Raw genomic sequence first — 17,775 nt, forward strand, 5'->3', positions numbered from 1 at the left:
ACTGCCCTTGACCTCTCACTGTCTTAGAAAGAACTCTTGATCACAACAAAGAAGAATGGAATTATTGTTCAACCTGTGTCATATTGGGTCGCTTTTCTTCAGGAGTGGATAATTCTTTTACTCGTCCTGAACCTCCCACACCTTCATTTCAATGCCATAATATCATTACACATACAGATGTAGACACCTGGATAGAAAAAATTAGTTCTCTGTCAGCAGATGTTACTGAATGCCCCCACACTTGGTGTCATTTGGATAAAATAGAATATTCCTCTTTTCATCTGCATATTTGGTATCATGTCAACTAAGCCATCTGTGTAACTTCGGTGATTCACTTTGGCTGCTTTATTCTTTTATTTTTTTTATTTTTTTATTTTTTATTATTTTTTTTTAACATTTATTTATTTTTGAGACAGAGAGAGACAGAGCATGAACAGGGGAGGGTCAGAGAGAGAGGGAGACACAGAATTGGAAGCAGGCTCCAGGCTCTGAGCCATCAGCCCAGAGCCCGATGCGGGGCTCGAACTCACGGACCACGAGATCGTGACCTGAGCTAAAGTCGGACGCTTAACCGACTTAGCCACCCAGGCGCCCCAGGCTTCTTTATTCTTACAATTAGGTTTTAAACCTGATTACAGACAGAGATTTTGTGATGATGATGGTGGTATTGGAGCTGACATGAGTTTTTAGAGTTCTTTGGTTTTTCCAAGTGATTTTACTTAGTAATCCTACAAATGAATCTTCAGCTGTGCAGCCTCCTTGCTGGTCTCTGAGTCCCCTAAGGCCTACTCATACCTCAGGGCCTTTGCACCTGTTGCCCCTTCTGTCAGGAGTGTTCTTCCTCCGTGTGGACAACGCTCACTCACTCTCTCTTTTTTTTAAGTTCATTTATTTATTTTGAGAGAGAGTGTGAGCGGGGGAAGAACAGAGAAAGAAGGAGGATCTCAAGCAGGCTTCCTGCTGTCAGTGCAGAGCCCACGTGGGGCTCGAACTCACAAGACCGTGAGATCATGATCTGAAGGCTCACTCTCTTATATCCCTCGGGTCTCTGCTTACATGGCCCTTGCTGAGATGGGCCTGGCCATACCACCTACAGAAATGGCTTTTCTATCGCTGTTCCCTTACTGTGCATTGTTTTACTCCATATTTGATGTATTTAACATTTGCTAGACGTTTATTTTTTTTCTCCTCCCCAATAGAGTGTAAAGCTCACGAGCACAGGGACTTTGTGTCTTCTGTGTATCCCCAGATCCTTGAGCATAAATATTTGACTGAACTGAGCGCCTACTATATACAGGCCATCATGCTGAGTGCTGTGGGTGGCATGGTTTCACATGCATTGCTTTATTTGGTCCTTGCAATACCCCCTGGGAACTTGGCATCATCACCATCTTACAGAGGTGGAGACTGAGGCCCAGAAAGGGGGTCTCCCAAGGGCTGATAGCTCCACAGAGTGGTGACGCCAACTTAAGCCCTTGAGTGGCTTACATCCAATTAGATGTCCACACATGAAAAGCTACTTCCAGAAGAATAAACTTTCCAAGTCATAGCTCACAACAACTGAAGGAAAGAAAAGGAGGCAATAAGAAACCATCAAGCAAAAGTACTATGTGTAGGGGTTGACCCCACACAGTCAGGTTCAAATCCTGGCCCTGACACATGTGAGTGATGTGACTTTGGGCAAGTTACTCAACTTCTCTGTACCCCAGTTTCATAATTTCTGAAATAAGAGTAATAATAACGTGGGCCATCGTTATAAGGATAATGATATAAAATGAGATGTAGAGTTGTGCTGAAGATTAAATGAGGCCACATACATGGCACCTAAAAGTAACACATAGAAATACTCTATAGATAGATGATAGTCTAGATAGATAGATAGATAGATAGATAGATAGATAGATAGATAGATGATAGATAGATGATAGATAGATAGATAGATAGATAGATAGATAGATAGATAGAGGATAACTAAGTACTACAGGGTAGGGAGGTGGATTGAGATTCCTCCAAGCCAAAGGGGCGAGAGAAAGGGGTAGGGATGTTCTCTGTTGTTCAGTTGGCTGATGCACACAAGGGAAGGGGTTGTTCAGTGGACCTGGTGGCACCGTCTTCAATTCAACTGAGTTGTTCACGCATGGCGATAAACGCCACTGCTTCCTGATTCTCTTGATAGGTCGAATGCAGCCACCGAGGAAGTGTTTGCAAGCCAGAGTCTCCTCCTTTTTAAATGTGTTTCTTAGAGCCCACACTGAATAGTTGATAACCCCAACTAGAAGTCACCGCCTTCCAGAGCAGGCTGTCCTGTTGGATGTCTCTAGACAAGGCAGACTGAGTCCTACATTGGTGGAAATCAGTGGGAGTCTCTAAGTTCTGTCTGTCACATACCTGAGGTTTCTGGGCAAAGATAATACTCTACAAAGTAAAAGTCTAAAAATTACAGCTCATCAGGCAACCAACCAGTAACACATTGATGAGATATGTCCAAGATCTAGAATCCTCCTGGGTGTAAAGGAAGTCTTTGGGGTCTTTAAAAATATTAATGATGGGTTTTTAAAAATTATAGAAGTGGATCATCGTGGGGGCTCCCAGGTGGCTCAGTAGGTTAAGCGTCCAACTTTGGCTCAGGTCACGATCTCACGGCTCGTGATTTTGAGCCCCACGTCAGGCTCTGTGCTGGCAGCTGGGAGCCTGGAGCCTGCTTTGGATTCTGTGTTTCCCCCTCCCTGTGCCCCTCCCTCACTCATGCTCTCTCTCTCTCTCTCTCTCTCTCTCTCTCTCAAAAATAAACAAACTTTAAAGGATAAAATTAAGAAAAAAAGAAGTGGATCACTGTTGCAGGTAAATTGAAAAGCACACATTAAAAAGCAAGCACTCTTACTAACTGCTGCCTTCAAGGGAACTATCGTGCAGCACGTCTTTTCCTCGCATAGAGAGCAGGGTTTAGGGGTGATGTCATCCAGGGCCTGGGCAGAAGGAATCAATCCTTCTATAACCCACTGACAGATGGCCAGCTTCTTCCACATGATATCTTGCACAGTCCCACTTCTTTCCAGGGTTTCTGAATTTGCCAAAACACGCTTCCTCGCCTGGCATGGAGGCAGAGGACGCTGTGTCACTGTGGCGTATTATCAAGCTGCCACTCCCTCTGCCTGTGACAGTTGTGTGGAGGGCAGACATTTGCCCTTCAGTCTCACGTATGCCCATTTTCTCTAAGAGTTCAGAATCTGAAACCGGACTGCCAGATTCTTACCTTTGAAACCCGTCTCTGCCACTTATTAGCAGGGCAAATTATTTAATGACTGTCAGCTCGAGTTGCCTCACCTGACCAACAGGGCTCAGAAAGGTACCTATTTACTGTAATGATGCGTCTGTTGGATCAGAGTGTTATGTGCCCCTATGATAGGCACTTAGTAACTACTCAATAAATGCTAGCTGCTGCCGCCACTCCCAGCAGACCCAAGTCCAGACTGGAATTGTGCTGGTTTTATGCAAATTGCCTAGTTCTGATCGTTATCCACTGATTTGTGAGCCGAGGTACCTGCATTCCTGCTCTGGGGCATTGGGAGTCAAACCTCTGAAAAGACCAAGAATCAGAATCACTTTTCTTTCACAAGAGAGGAACTTACAGATAGGAGTCTGATGGCGTTGGGTAGAAGCATGTCCCTATTTTATTTTAAAAAGAAGTTCCAAATGACACCAACCAAAGTTAAAAAAAAAACAAACCCTTTCAGGCCAAGCAAGTCAGAATAATAATCAGGTACAAATAACACATGGTCCAGCCGACAGCAAGTTCTCACGTAGGGAATGCTGATCAGAAATTCTTCCCTTTTTGTGCTGTGGCACGTCTCTGGTAGTGTGATGAAGTCTATGGACCCTGCTCTGAATAAAGTTTTTCAATGTACAAAATAAAAAACACAGGATTACAAAGGAAACCAATTCTATCGATCACATTGAGGTCCTTAATGAAAAATATTTGTGCTACGGGAATATATGCGCTCCTTATTCATGCACTAACATGATCTATGGGTGGGACTCCTAACTACTGTACTTTCGAAGTCTGATGGATGAACTTAATTGATATTTTGAGATCTGTGCCGTAATTCTAATATGACGTGAGAATATCTGTGACTTCCATTGGTAACAAAACTCAGTTACCGCTAAGACTATTGTATGTTCCTAACTGAAGGGAAGGTTAAATTAAAGTCCAAGGTTAGCGAAAATAAAGATGTATGCTTTCCCCACCCCAGTTCATGTGCGTCCTCCGGGCATCTGCAGACCCCAGGTTAGGGAGCGCTGGCTGAGACCAACTCGGAAGTGCTCAGGGAGTGGCGGCTCCAGGAACGATGCCCAGGGGACCCGCTCCTCCAGCATTGGTTCTGTGCACCAGCTCTGTTGACTGGGTGGGTTTGGAGCCCCACGGGGTGGGGGCCACGGTGAGCTCACTCCTGAGCAACGGCCACACCTCCATCCCTCAGCAAGGCTCCACTCGCAGCGCTCTGCTCTGGGTGCGAACCAGCGCACATCAGCGTTTCTTTCTCGGTTGGCATGTGCCGGTGTGGACGCCAGGACCCGGCAGATAGCGCAGGTGCCGGGCTTGGGAAGACGAGAGGAAGGAAGTAGAAATTCTCCCAAAGGGCAACGGTATTGAGCCTGGGGAGGAGTGACAAAATCTGTGCCCGTCCTACCTTATTCAGACTATCTCACCGCTTTGGAAATAGCATGACGATGCTCAAAGAAACTTGCTGCTGTTAGAGCTTCTTTAGATAGCTATAACATAGCATCTTCCCCAGACGGTTGCTAAAGGAACTGGAGAGTCTGAGGAAGGGGTGCTGAGCTGTTACACAGCCAGGGTTCTGGGGCCCCCTTATTCCCAGTTTCGCTTTTCCGCGGTGTCACTTACCTGTGGTCAGACGTAGTCCAGAAGCAGATGATCCCCTGATGATCTTTGGAGGGTCAATAGCCTGACGCTCAGCTCATTCGTGTCGCTTCATCTCGTCACGTAGGCATCTTATCAGCTCACGTTATCACAAAAAGAAGGGTGTGTCCAATACAGTAAGATATTTTGGAGAGAGACCACATGCACATAACTTTTATTACAGCATATTGTAATAATTTTTGTTTTATTATTATCAATCTCTTACTGTGCCTAATTTATAAACTTTCTCATAGGTATGTATGTGTACGAAAAAAACACATTGTGTGTGTGTGTGTGTGTGTGTGTGTGTGTGTGTGTGTGTGTGTGTGTATACATACAGGGTTTGTTACTGTCTGAGGTTTCAGGCATTCACTGGGATCTTGGAGTGTATCCTTATGGATAAAAGGGGACTGCCCTACTTCCAAATAATTAAGCATGTGTGGCAACTTTGAGTTTTGCATTTCTAATGAATTCTGATGTAATTTGGCTTATCTTTGTGACCCAACACATGATAGATTCTCTTTAGGAGATGTGTGTGTGTGTGTGTGTGTGTGTGTGTGTGTGTGTGTGTATGAAATATTAAATCTAGCATAGCGACGATATTCTTCCTTTGTTCTTACTTGCCTTAGGTGAGTCCAACTCTAAAAGCAAACCGGGAGTATGGGCGACTGCTGTCCTCCTATAGTACTGTGCTTGTTCTTATGGTGAAGTGTCCCACGATACTTATTTTTCTTTCAACTCTGCCCACCATCTTGTACTTGGTGCTCAAGTGCTGTGCTGTTGGAGGCCTCAAGTTTAAGATTGCTACACCTTTTCCTACACTGTGTTTTTTTTTATCATTGCATAATATCCTGTGTAACCTCATCAACCCTAACGCTCACCTTGTTGTCTACAAATGTCCTCACCCCTGCTCTCCTTTGTTTGCTAGCCCTCCAGCCATCCCCTCTTTAGCCTTTGCCTCTGGTGTTTTTCTGCTAAACATCCAGCTGGTTCTCTTTCTTGTCCTTCTTTTAACTTGTCCTTTTTTCCCTACGCTGACCCTCTGGCTTTCGATGGAAAAAGGCAGTTCGTTCTCATTTGGTATAATGACGGATAGACTGGATTTTCTGTCGTCTGTATTTTTCTTTATTATTGATTTTACTTGGCAGTTTCCTCTTGCTGTCTCTTCTGCTTGGCAGACTTATTAACTTGCTGTTTTCCACCTTTTCTGGAAAGTTACTGTTTACGTTTCCTCAGTGATTTCGGTCCCTCCTCATTTCTCTGTGATTGGAAGATGAAATTCCAGCTATGTTTTGCACCAACGCTGTGTAGCTCCCCCCAGCACGAGGCGAGGCCGTGAGAGCTTTGGTTTCTCCCTCTCCTGCCGCCTTCTCTTGCTTAGCCGGAGTGCGTCGGGGGTGCTCACCCCTCCGTCCCCACAGACTCCCGACTTCTTGGTGTTGCTGAGATAGTTTGATGCTTTCACTCTAACAAACGATGAGATTTGCTCCCTCAGTGTGTCCTTTTTACTTCGAGAATCTTTATTTGGCCCTTATTCTGCACCCCCATTCCATCTAACTATGTAAACACCCGCACACGGTTACATCCTGATAACTGTCTATCTGTAGTTAAGTATCTATCAATATAATATAGATAGATGGAGAGAGCGTGTTTGTATACATTTAAAAATTTATTTATGGCACAATGCTAGTGGTTTGTTGTCTTCCCCCTTCGCCTGGCCGAAACCTCTCTTCTGATGCATTTTCTGTTTAGATAACGTTCTTTTGTGGGTATGTTCCTCCTGGAGTATTTGGGCGAAATGTTCTCTGAACTTTTGCATTTCCTCGATACCATTTTTTTTTTCACCCTGATGCCTGAGGCATAGCTTATTGGTGTACAAGGTTCTTGGGGTGAAGTTCTTTTTTTCAGTAGTCTAGAGAGGTTACTCCGCTATCCTTTGGTTTCTGATGTTGCAGATGGGAAGACCGAAGCCAGGTTTATTCTTCTGTTCCTTTTTTTGGAGGGGGGTGGTGGTGGTAACTTGTTCTGGAAGGTTTCAGAATGTTTTTATTACCCTTTGGAGATCCGGCACTTTGTTCAGAGTGGCCAGATGCGTGTCTTTCCTCGTTGATCTCTCCCGGGATTCGGGAGCCCCCCGCTTTGTCCAAAAACTTGGGTCTTTCTTCTATTATTGGTTTAATTATTTCCTCTTCTCCATCAGTTCCTTTTTCTCTGTCTGGGACCCTGGATAGTCACATCTTCTGTGGCCTACCTCTGTTCTTCAAATCTCTCTGTTCGCTTTTGTTTTTTAAAGCTGCCTTCTTTGTTCACGAGTTCCTCTATGCTGCATGTCTTTGCTCTGCTTTTGAACTTGTTTTTCTAATTGATCTTTCCTAATACTATTGGTTTGCTGTATTGACTACCAGTCTTTCAGTTCATTTACTGAACTTTAGAATGTGTTTAGTTCAGTAATCGTATTTTTGGATCAGAATTTTGCCTGTGTGTGCAATCTTCATAAGTGTTTTTTTTAATGTTCTGTTCAAATGGATGCCTACAACACAAGCACCGTTCATCCTCTCCGCTGCCCCCAGGCCATGTCATTTTACATACTGGGCACATTTAGGCTCTGCTGTGGGCACAGGGCGGTCCCATCAGTGATGGAGCAGTGACGAGTGGCAGGCAGGCTGCTGGTTCCCCAGGCTCCTGTTGCCCTCTCAGCCTTCTTTTCTGCTCCTCTGGGCTTATTCTGGGGGTGAGGAGTCCTTCCTGTGCAAGTGGAGGGGTAAGGGGTGGGAATGTGTGCTTGTATGTGGGATAAGCTCTTTCGGGGATCCAGAGCTGTCTGCCTGTGCCCTACGGCTCCTCAGCCTCTTTTCAGAGCCCCTGTTCCACTGCCCAGCTGCCCCTGTCCCAGAACTCACTTATCCTAGCTGGCTGTGAGTCCCCCCCCCCCCCCCCCAACCGCTGGGCTCAGAAGAGGCTGGTGGATCGGATTTGGGACAGAGAAGGCATGACAGACATTGAGGGTAGGTCTCTCCAGAAGCCATCTCCAAACTATGATTGCTTTATATTTGTAAAAGTGAATCACAATCATTGCCAAAAGGAGGACGGGGGGAGGGCAAGCCACTACAGAATGGTACAAAGTGAAAAGTAAAAGAGTCCCGTTTCTGTCCATTCTCCCAGGGTAGCCGCTGTTAATAGATTAATAGATTGGCAGGTCCTTCACATATTTTCTATTTCCTTACATACTTATTTCTTTAAAAACATGAATGGGGTCACACCATATATACTGTTTTGCAAGTTGTTGGCTTTTTCCCCTTCGTGTGTTAAGGACTTGATTTTTCATATAGGCTTGTCACATTTTTAAATGACTGGATGGCTTCCGACTGTGAAGATACCAAAACATGCTTAATGAGTGCTTGTTATATACGGTTTTCTCTATTATGAACGACGATGCTTTGAAAAGCTTTGCGTACGTCTGGGCGTATTTCCGTAGACCAAGTTACCAGCGGTGGAATATGTGGGAGTATGCTTTTTAAATTTTAAGAGCTTTTCCTAAATTTCCCTCCAAAAAGCTCGAGCTTGTTATTCTCCACCTATGGAATACGAGATTTGACGTTTTTCACGCTCTAGCTGACATATTATCATATTATCATTCTTCTAGTTTCTGTGAGCCTGATAACATAAAAGTAACATCCTGCTGGTTTAATTTGAAATTTTAAAGTGAGGAGTGAGGTGGTACATCTTTTCGTGCACTTACTGTCCTCTCGTGCTTTTCTCTGGGAGTTACTTCTTCACGCTGGGTTCTTCCTTTTCCCGTTGACAAGAAAGTTTCATAGTATATTGTCTGTCTTGCGCTTCTTATGGTGGATTTTGCTCTACCGGTATTTGCAATTCTCTGTTGTTTGATCAACCTTTTGGCCTGGTTTCTTCAGGTTTCATGTCTTCATTGGAATGATCTTCCCTCCTTGAAGATGACATCAATACAAAGAACTGACCCATGGTTTCTTCTTATACTTTTATGGTTTCAGCCTTCACGTGTAAATCTTTGCTCTATCTGAAATTTATTCTGATGTCAGAAGTAGAGAAGGGATCCAGCTTAACTTGTTGAATTTTTTCTATATGGCTACTTATTTAACCCAACATCGGGGCCGGGGTCCATTTTCTTTCCGGCTAATCTGAGATGATACCTTTCTTGTAGATTAAATTACCATGTGGCTGAATCTTTCGTTGAATGACTCAAGGTTTAGGCACAGGAGAGCCTTGCAGCTGAGGCATATTGGGAGCTTGACTCCTGAGTGAAGGATACGGGCACCCAGGAGAATCTCCACGAGACTGAGAGCGGAGGTTTCTCTCTCGCCTCTGCTTAGCCTCCCCTTCCATGCTCATCTGCCTTTCTGTTATTGGTGTTACAGATATCTGAGAAATACGGATTGCCTGTGGAGAAGATCGCAAAGCTTTACAAGAAAAGCAAAAAAGGGTAAGAAAGAAGCAACTTAAACTGACTTCCAAATCAGAGAAGTCTACATTGTCCCTTTAAAAAAAAAAAAATGGTGTCTGCCTTTTGTTAGTTCTGTTTCCACCTTTTATAAAAACCGTGTGTCATCCTTACAAAGGATTGCTGAGCAGCTTGCAAACGCAGTGCATTTTGAAGATCTTTAATAAGATGGGGAGGGAGGGAGACAGAGCACTGTCATGATGCCGCCTGAGATCTCCTATTGCAATGTCAGAGTGGTGGAATAGAAGGGTCTGGAAGGGGTGAGGACACTGGGGAGGGTGGCAAAGTCAGCTCTGCCAAGTGTGGAGTGTGTAAAGAATCACACGCTACTCTGGGGTTGGTTTCAGGGTGACACGTGAAGAACCAGAAGCGCTCAGGGTATAGCGAATTCTTCTGAGGCGAATATTAACAAAATGATCTAAATGACCGTTGGACCTGCTTATTCTCAGCGTTAAGAACAATAACTCGTTTATGAAGCGTTCAGTAGGTTCTGGGCCCCCTGCAAGTGCTTTATATACACTGCTCTGTTATTCCTCCCCACGCTACCACCCCCCAGCCTTCCTAGGGCTTCCTGCGTATGAGGGTCTAAGAGTAGAGGCTGTGGGAGCTGGATTTAGTCCCAGGAGAGCGTTTCCACCGAGTCAGCCTCTGGAGTTCTTTTCCTACAGAAAATAACTTTTTCCTAAAGAAAACGGGTCTTTAAACTCTTCTCTGAGCCTCTGTCGTAAAGGAGATTGATTTGCTGACATGCTCAGGCTTTCTGAGTGATGGGTCTCTGGGTAGAGCAGGAGTCAAATGGGAGACCTTTTCCACTGGAGCCCTGTTGGGATGCTCCCTTAACTGTATGTTACAGTTTTCCTCACAGTCAGTGCAACAGGCTGAGTGTATTCCTTTGAGGATGAGATTTGAGTGCTGTCTCAAGGTCTTACTGCCGAGCAGAAATCCTCAGGGCAGACATACAGTCTGACGGCGATAATGTCTCACTTCCATCGAGCGCCATGTTAAGCCCTGCGCCAAAAACTTTAATCCTTACGACAACCGTCTAGAGAGGAGTTGTTTTTCTTATTTTTGCAGAATAAACTGAGGCTCCTAAACTTGCCAGATGACACATAGCTGTCAAATGAGTCAGTTCTTCGATGGCAAACTGAGATCTGACTTCCAAATGATGGAGAGACCCTAGAGGTTGTTGGTTCTCTTAAAACTAAATCCACTTGGGATAGTTGACCATAGGTCACACGTGGTGAAGGGCGAGCTTCAGAGCCAGGCAAAGCCAGTTTCCGATCTAGCTCAGCCACGAACCAGCTGGATGACCTTGGGGAGCTGATTGACCTTCCCTGCACTCAGTCTTCTCATTTGCAAGGTGGCGATGGTCACGCCTACCTTCAAGACTGCTGTGAAGAGTAAACGCAAGGTCTCTGAAACCCTGAAACACATTACATTCCCAATGGGGTAGCCACAGTTCTTCATCTTCCTCTTCCTCTGACTTTTTTTTTTTTTGAGAGAGAGAGAGAGAGAGAGACCACAAGTAGGGGAGGAACAGAGAGAGAGAGAATCCCAAGCAGTCTCCGCCCTGTCAGCACCGAGCCCGATGTGGGGCTCCAGCTCACGAACCATGAGATCATGACCTGAGCCGAAATCAAGAGTTGGATGCTTAACTGACTGAGCCACCCAGGTGCCCCTGGAGTACTTTTTTAAAGTGTATTTTCAAGAGGCAGTATGGTTTAATGCAAACGGGGGACACGTGTAGGACCCGGCTCTGTCACTAGCTTACTGTGTGATTTCCGGCTCATCTCTCTGAGCCATAGTTTTCTAATCTATAAAGCAAGAGGGTTGGGTTGAATGCCTCCGGAGACCTGTTTAATAAGGAGTCGTGAGGTTAGTTCTGACCAGTCGAGGCTTTGGGTTCTTCAGACTGGTTTCTGCGGGAAGAAAATATTATGAGGGTCTTCTTTTCCTGCCTTACCTCCTCCCTCCTCCACCCTTCCCAGCCTCCCTTGCCAAAGAATGGCTAGGGGAGCCCCCAGCCTGGGGTCAGTCCTTGCCCACCGCTTGCTGTTGATGGCATCTTTGTTTCTTACCCCCCACCCTCCTCCCCGGCAGCATCTTGGTGAACATGGACGACAACATCATTGAGCACTACTCGAATGAGGACACCTTCATTCTCAACATGGAGAGCATGGTGGAAGGCTTCAAGATCACGCTCATGGAAATCTGAGCCCTGGTCTCGGCGTCCCCTCAGCAGGGGCCCTCGGTGCATTCCTCCCTGGGAGAGGTGGAAGCCCCGGCCCAGAGCCCAGAGCCCTGCCCCCCCCCACCCCCCACCCCCCAACCGCTGTTACAGACTGTGCTGGGAGCCGGGCGAGGCACAGAGCCCCGTCCCTTATCAGTGTGTCTGGCCCATCCCCTGGCTCCTGCTGGAGCTAAATCCTGAGCCCCTCAGGAAGGCGCGCTGGGCCTGTCAGACACTTATTTATTGTCCACCTGTTTCTGGAGCCCCGGGGTCCAGGCCTGCCAGGACTCTGCAGGACACTGCTGGCCCCAGGTGAGACCGTCCAGAGCCCCCCCTCACCTTTCAAGGGAAACACAGCCAATCTGTTCACCCCGAAGAGCCCGAGAACGCCTCACCTCCGCTTGCCCTGAGCGGCTGGTCAGAACGAGCTGCCGCCCGCTGCCGCCGTCGGGCGGGGTCAGAGGTGGACACCCGCGTCCTGGTCAAAAGCCTTCAGGTGTCTCTGGGGAAGGCCGTCCTGCTAAACACGTCTGGGGGTTTCCAGCGAGTGGCCGCCAGGCCTTGTACAGGAAGACATTCGGCTACCGTGTAATTAGTAACCCAGAAGGTACGCCTGGCTATTATGTACATAGTGTTTATAATATGGCAATAATATATTTTACCTGCGGTACGTGGGCATGTTTACTGCCGCTGGCCTAGGGGAGACGCGTAGCTGAGGCTCTGCTTTCTGCGAGAGGTTTGCAGGGGACGCGCCGGGACAGGGAAGCGGCCTTCGGGCTGTCCGGTGACTGCAGGGGTGCCAGCGGACACGCCCGCCCTGTGGGCCGCCAGGCTTGCCTCCCGGTGATGTGCTTTCCGGCCTCTCTCACTCTCTGAACGGTCTCGTCAGCGGGAAAGGTCGGATTGTCTGAGGCCCCAGCTCCTCCAGCTTCGGTGAGCTTTCCGGACAGACCGCAGGGGGCTTGCGGCTGGGCCCCGTGCTGGGGCCACTGCAGAACTTGGTGATCATGAGGACCGGGCCTCTGTGCAGCGCCTGACAGTTGACAAGTGCGTCTTTCATCTCAAGTGGCTCCCCCAAAAGCCCAGCTGCGGTTCTGAGAGTGATGCCAACAGCTTAGCTCCGAATTCACAGGCCGGGGGGCTGCTTCCCGTGGCCACCTCTGCTCCGGGCTGCTGGATTCGGGGGGACGGGGGGAGGGGGTGCCCCCAGAGCCTCCTGGCTCTTCCGAAGGGCAGCCCCTGGAGGAGGACTGGGAGAGAGAAGGCCTGGTCCTCCCGTACATGCTCTGGGAGACGAAGAGTAGAAAAAATGCTTCCCTAAACACTCGCGAAATCATGAACCGTCCTGGGCCGCTGTTCTCTCTGAAGGGACAGGTAGGTGGCCTGGGGGTTTGCGTTCGCCCTTGTGGGTTGAAGCACTGGCCTTTAGGTAGCCAGACACGTCCCCAGCCCCAGGTCCTGCACTAGGGCAGGTTCTATGTAAGGGCCCAGATTTATTTGTAAAGCACTTTGACGTCTCACCCAGGGAGTTCTCTCTCCAAGGGCTCCCTGCCTCGCACCCCACCTGCCCCTGACGCCCAGAGCAGGACAGAAGGGCTGCTTCCAGCCCAGCTGTTTCTCCTTGAGGCTACAGACGATTTGGATGGAATGGAGAGCGGGTGCCGCGCCGAGGAAGATGTCCGGGTGATGGTAACGGGGCACCTTTCTGTGTCTTCTGGACACGTTATCCCTTCCTGTGGTGCCAAAGGTTTGCATCCCGGATTCAGTTCTGCTCCCATCTGTTCCCTCCTCCCCCGCTCTGGCTGCCATGCCCTGGACCAGCAGCGTGGGGACCCTCCTGGGTCCCGATGAAGCTCTGTTCTGTGACGGACAGATTCAGTGTTGAAAATCTATGACGTACTCTGCACTTAGTGTGCTCCTTGCCTCAGAGGTGGATTGGAACGTGACTGGCAGACGAAACGGCAAATACTGTTGGGCTGGGGCAGAGACTCCAGAGTAGGGAAAAGATAAGATCTGGGGCGTCTGACACAAGTTACCCTACCCTTTTTTCTCTAGTCTCTTTGGGGAAATGTTTGCTGGTCTTCCCCAAGGCAGAGGATGATCAGAGACGCCTTTGCATTTGTTTCCAGTCCCTGAGCCATCACCGTGGTGACCCCCACCTACCAGAACAAAGAATGTGAGGCCAGTGCCACCGAAGGGTGGTGCAGAGGGAGCATCACCTCCCATCTGATCTGCCCCCCATCCTTCTCCTGCCCCCTCTGCATTCTCAGAGTGTCCATGGTCTAGCTTGGATGTATGTCAGCAGGGCTTTGATGAGCACAATTTTCTGAGCAGAAACACTCTAGAAAGATAGGAAGACTTGCCTCTTCTCTTGTCCCTTCAATTTATTACACTTAAACAAATATGCTTCTCTGAAAAAAATCCATGTAAGATGAGGGACACGTAAAACAAGTATTTTTCTTACACATACCCACACTGCTTAGACTTAATGGGTGTCTGGAGATTGGAACCAACAGAAAAACGCAGTCAGATGTCATCTTGGACTTGGATCCTGAAAGACTAAGGCACGTCCCAGCCCAGAAACTTACGAGGCGTGAAATGAATCAAACATTTATTTTCCTTCTTATTTAAAATTAGGAAAATGCAACAGAAACAGAGGGTTTGTGCCAAATTCTGTGAACGGCCCTTTCTTAAAAACAAGCAAGGGAGATTGAAAGATGGACAATTTGCTCTCGTGTTTTAAACAAAAGAAAAAGGCAAATGTAACTTAATAGTTTTGTAAATGGGAGAAGGGGAATCTATAAACTATAAATACAGTTATTTTATTTTTTGTACATTTTTAAGAGAAAAAAATAAATATTCATAACGTCAGAGTAAATGACAGTGTCTGGTACTTTCTGTGAGGTGGGTGTTGGGGCTTCTTTGCCTTGTTGGAAAGAAGCCGCAGTGTGGCCTTGGGAAGATTCTAGGCCCCCTTTGGACACCTTCGGGTCCTAGACTTCAACACAGCAGGCACGTCCTCTGCCTTGTGCTCCACCCCATGGTTACAGGAGAAGAGGGCTGAAGAAATCAAGACGCCTTCACTGTGCCGCGATGGGCCACCAGGGTGGTTATTCTTGGCCGGCTCCTCAAGGCAGGGAGAGTAGGTCCTGTCCACACGCTTTTACCTTCCTCACCGCCTCGCTCACGCTCATCCCCATGTAAGTTATCACAGGAACTTTCTGGCTCTTTAGTTCATTTGCACCAGCCCCTACAGAGGCTGAAACCACATGGCTAAAACTCCGGTTCCATCATGATGGTCTCTTGCCCCCAAACTCCCAGGTCACTAGGATCTGTCAGCTCAGAGGCAAACAGCCGGACTCAGGATTCCAGTGTTCGTTAGCGCTTCCTCTGCCTGCCTCCCCGCTGGGCCACCATGCTGTTCAGCCGTCATCCACGCTCAACTCCAGAGAGCCTCTGAACAAGCAGCATTTCTTTCTTTCTTTCACAGTAAGGTAAGTAATGAAGCTACGTTATTTATTCTAGAAAGCCTTAACACTTTGAAGCTTGTAGGGTTTTACAGTTCTTAGGCATCAATCAACTAAATCTGATGAAGAGACCTATGCTGATTTGTTTTTCTGTTTCCTGACAGTGAAATAGACACACCCTAGATACCCGAATATATGTTTTAAGCGCAAATGTTTCTTTTTATCTGGAGTCACCCGGATGCTCACAGCCTGGGAGATGTCACATGACGAGCCCTCTTGAAAATAAAGAGCAGCATACAGCTCTCGCTTTAGCTTCTCTCCAGTCTTGCCTGGAACAACCCAAAGCCACAAGATGGCGAGGCCTAAAATGATCATTGGTGGTCTTTGCAAATCGGAGGGAGCGGGCAGCGTGAGTGAGGGATACCAGCACTTTCGGTTCAGCTCTGAAGGGAGGATGGGAGGCCAGGGGCTTTCATCTCTCTCCCCCAAGCAGAAGTCTCATTCTCCAGAGGACCCCTTTGAATGTGATGACTTGGAGAAGATTTCACTCGCAGCGTCTTGTCGACTCAGCATTTGTTAACTCGCACGGAAAAGACACCACAAACTTCTACGGAAGAAATCCGTGTGTGCGACATCCACGCGGCAAAACCTTCAGTCAGTGGTCTGACCACAGATGACGTGAGAGAAGTCACCGGCCGATACTGTCCCTCGTAGTCCCTGGTGTCGCCTAGTCCATCGCTCCCGAGGCCACACGTCCCTGGGCTAGCTCTCCTGTGGACCAGCATTTCTACATCCTTCTGCATTTCACACTGTCTACATACACAGCTTTCAAATCTTGGCTGAAAATTTGCCTCAAGAAAGTCTTCTCTGATGGCTGCAACCCCAGTGGCACTCCCAGCAGCCGCTATGCCGGGACCAGAGGGCAGGGGAGAACAGGCTGGGGGAGGAACTGAGGGAGGAGGCTTCTGGAGGGATTAGCAATGGGCCACAAGGCCTTTTTGCCATGATCCATGTTCCACGGCCTCCATGGGTGGTCAAGTGGACCCACAGGTCTGAGTAGGTCCTGTAAAGGATGTAGCTGGTCTCCACATCTGTCCTGAGGCAGTCCCTCCCTTGGCCGGTGGCAGCCAAGGTGCTGGGTGCTGGGTGTGCCTCGCCTTCCCCCCCCCTCCCCCATATGGAACTCTGGTCAGGTAGGTGAGGATGACCAGTTGTCAGGGCCACAGGGTCCTGTCCTGGCTCTTGCCTTTCACTCTGCTAATTCAGTTCGTTACTTTGCCCCATGCTAGGGACAAAGAGGCAGGTTAGATGTAGTCTGCCCTCCGAGGCAGTGATGTAGGTGCAAAGTGATAGTGGCCTGGTATCAGCAGAGTAATAAGGGCTCATCCTGGGAGAGCCAGGGTTCTGTCATCACCCCAGTTCTAAGGCATAATATAACCCCTCCTACCCTGAGCTCTTGTACAATGTAATGAAAAGTCACCAATGTGAAACTCACTTTGGGAAGGCTGCCAACTCAAGTGTCTGAGCCCATGGAACTGAGGGTCAACAGGAATGGGTAAGGGATGGTCACTGCATCAGTTCAGGTTGTCCAAGAAGCAGAAGCCAGGATGGGATTAGACATTCAAGAGATTTATTGGGGAAACTCATGTGAAGGCTAAAGGGGTAGTGAGCAGGGAGAGATAGGGAGAGCGTGTGGACTAACCCCTGTGAAAGGAAAGAAAGGAAGGAAGGAAAGAAAGAGGGAAGAGAGAAGGGGGGAGGGAAGGAGGGAAGGACGCTTGGGTAAGAGGAGCTTCAGACCGCCTCAGCCAGGCCCCTGAGGAGTCCTCGAGTATAGGTCACCTGCAGGAAGAATCTGTGTGGGGCAGGAATGGCCCAGTTCTAACACTCCACCATGTGCGGTCACTGGGAGCAGCCCCAGAGAATGTGGCCTCAGAGTAAATGCTAAGGTGGTTCCAAAGATTGCAGCCAGAGCCTGTCAATCAGCTAGCAGGGCTCTCAAAGGTAAGATCTGAACAGCACACCCCCTCCCCCCCGCCCGCCCGCCCCGGTGACCACAGCCAACTCCTTCTAAAAGGTCTCCCATAGAGATTCACTGGGGCTCTATTCTTACAAGTAAACATTCACCGAGTGGGGTTTCTGGTTTCTTAGTATGCTCTACCTTTTTTCCTCAGGGTCCTCCATCCCCACACTTCCCTGAGCTCTGCTAAAGGGGTGCACGGGTTAATTTGGGGGACTCAAATTCTAGGAAACACAGTGGGGGGCCTCTGATCAGCCAGAAGCAGCAAAAGAGAAGATGTTGAAAGGGCACTAAAGGCAAATGTTACCAGCTTGTTCCCTGGGTAGCAAACACCTCTCTTGCGCCACTCAAGAAAGAACTTGATGTCTGCTCTGCCATGGACATAGATGTAGGTTACTCTGTGATTGTATTCAGTGTGCTGGACAAAACTTACCAGCCGAACTGTGAGCTTCTTTGCTAATAACTCCTAACCCCACTCTCCCAACATACACACGCCTTCAAGACTATAGTGCCTGGTACTGTGTTGAGTCACCATTGAACACTCAGTGCCAGCTCAGTAAAGTGATTAAATACTGGTATTGGGAAGATAGAGCCTGTCCATCTGTCTGTCTACATGTGTATGATATACTGGTGGTAGCTGTTGGTATTTAATAAGGGTCAGCA

General features: G+C 48.0%; 1 protein-coding gene across 6 annotated transcripts in view; it reads left to right on the top strand.

Moving 5' to 3' along the window:
* The window catches only part of GRHL2 (grainyhead like transcription factor 2), a 181,321-nt gene that overhangs the window by 158,838 nt on the left and 4,708 nt on the right, over positions 1–17,775 (top strand). For 5 of the 6 annotated variants that reach the window (XM_045049526.1, XM_045049525.1, XM_006943329.5 and 2 more), the window contains 2 exons: positions 9,313–9,377; positions 11,496–14,503. In XM_045049526.1, the coding sequence (XP_044905461.1) occupies positions 9,313–9,377; positions 11,496–11,610 (180 nt within the window). In that variant the 3' untranslated portion in view covers positions 11,611–14,503. Of the gene's footprint in view, positions 1–9,312; positions 9,378–11,495; positions 14,504–17,775 lie in introns of those variants that run through there. The other variant, XR_006592158.1, reaches the window with a different exon arrangement.

Source organism: Felis catus, chromosome F2 (genome assembly GCF_018350175.1).
Source record: "Felis catus isolate Fca126 chromosome F2, F.catus_Fca126_mat1.0, whole genome shotgun sequence".
Taxonomy (NCBI): Eukaryota; Metazoa; Chordata; class Mammalia; order Carnivora; family Felidae; genus Felis; species Felis catus.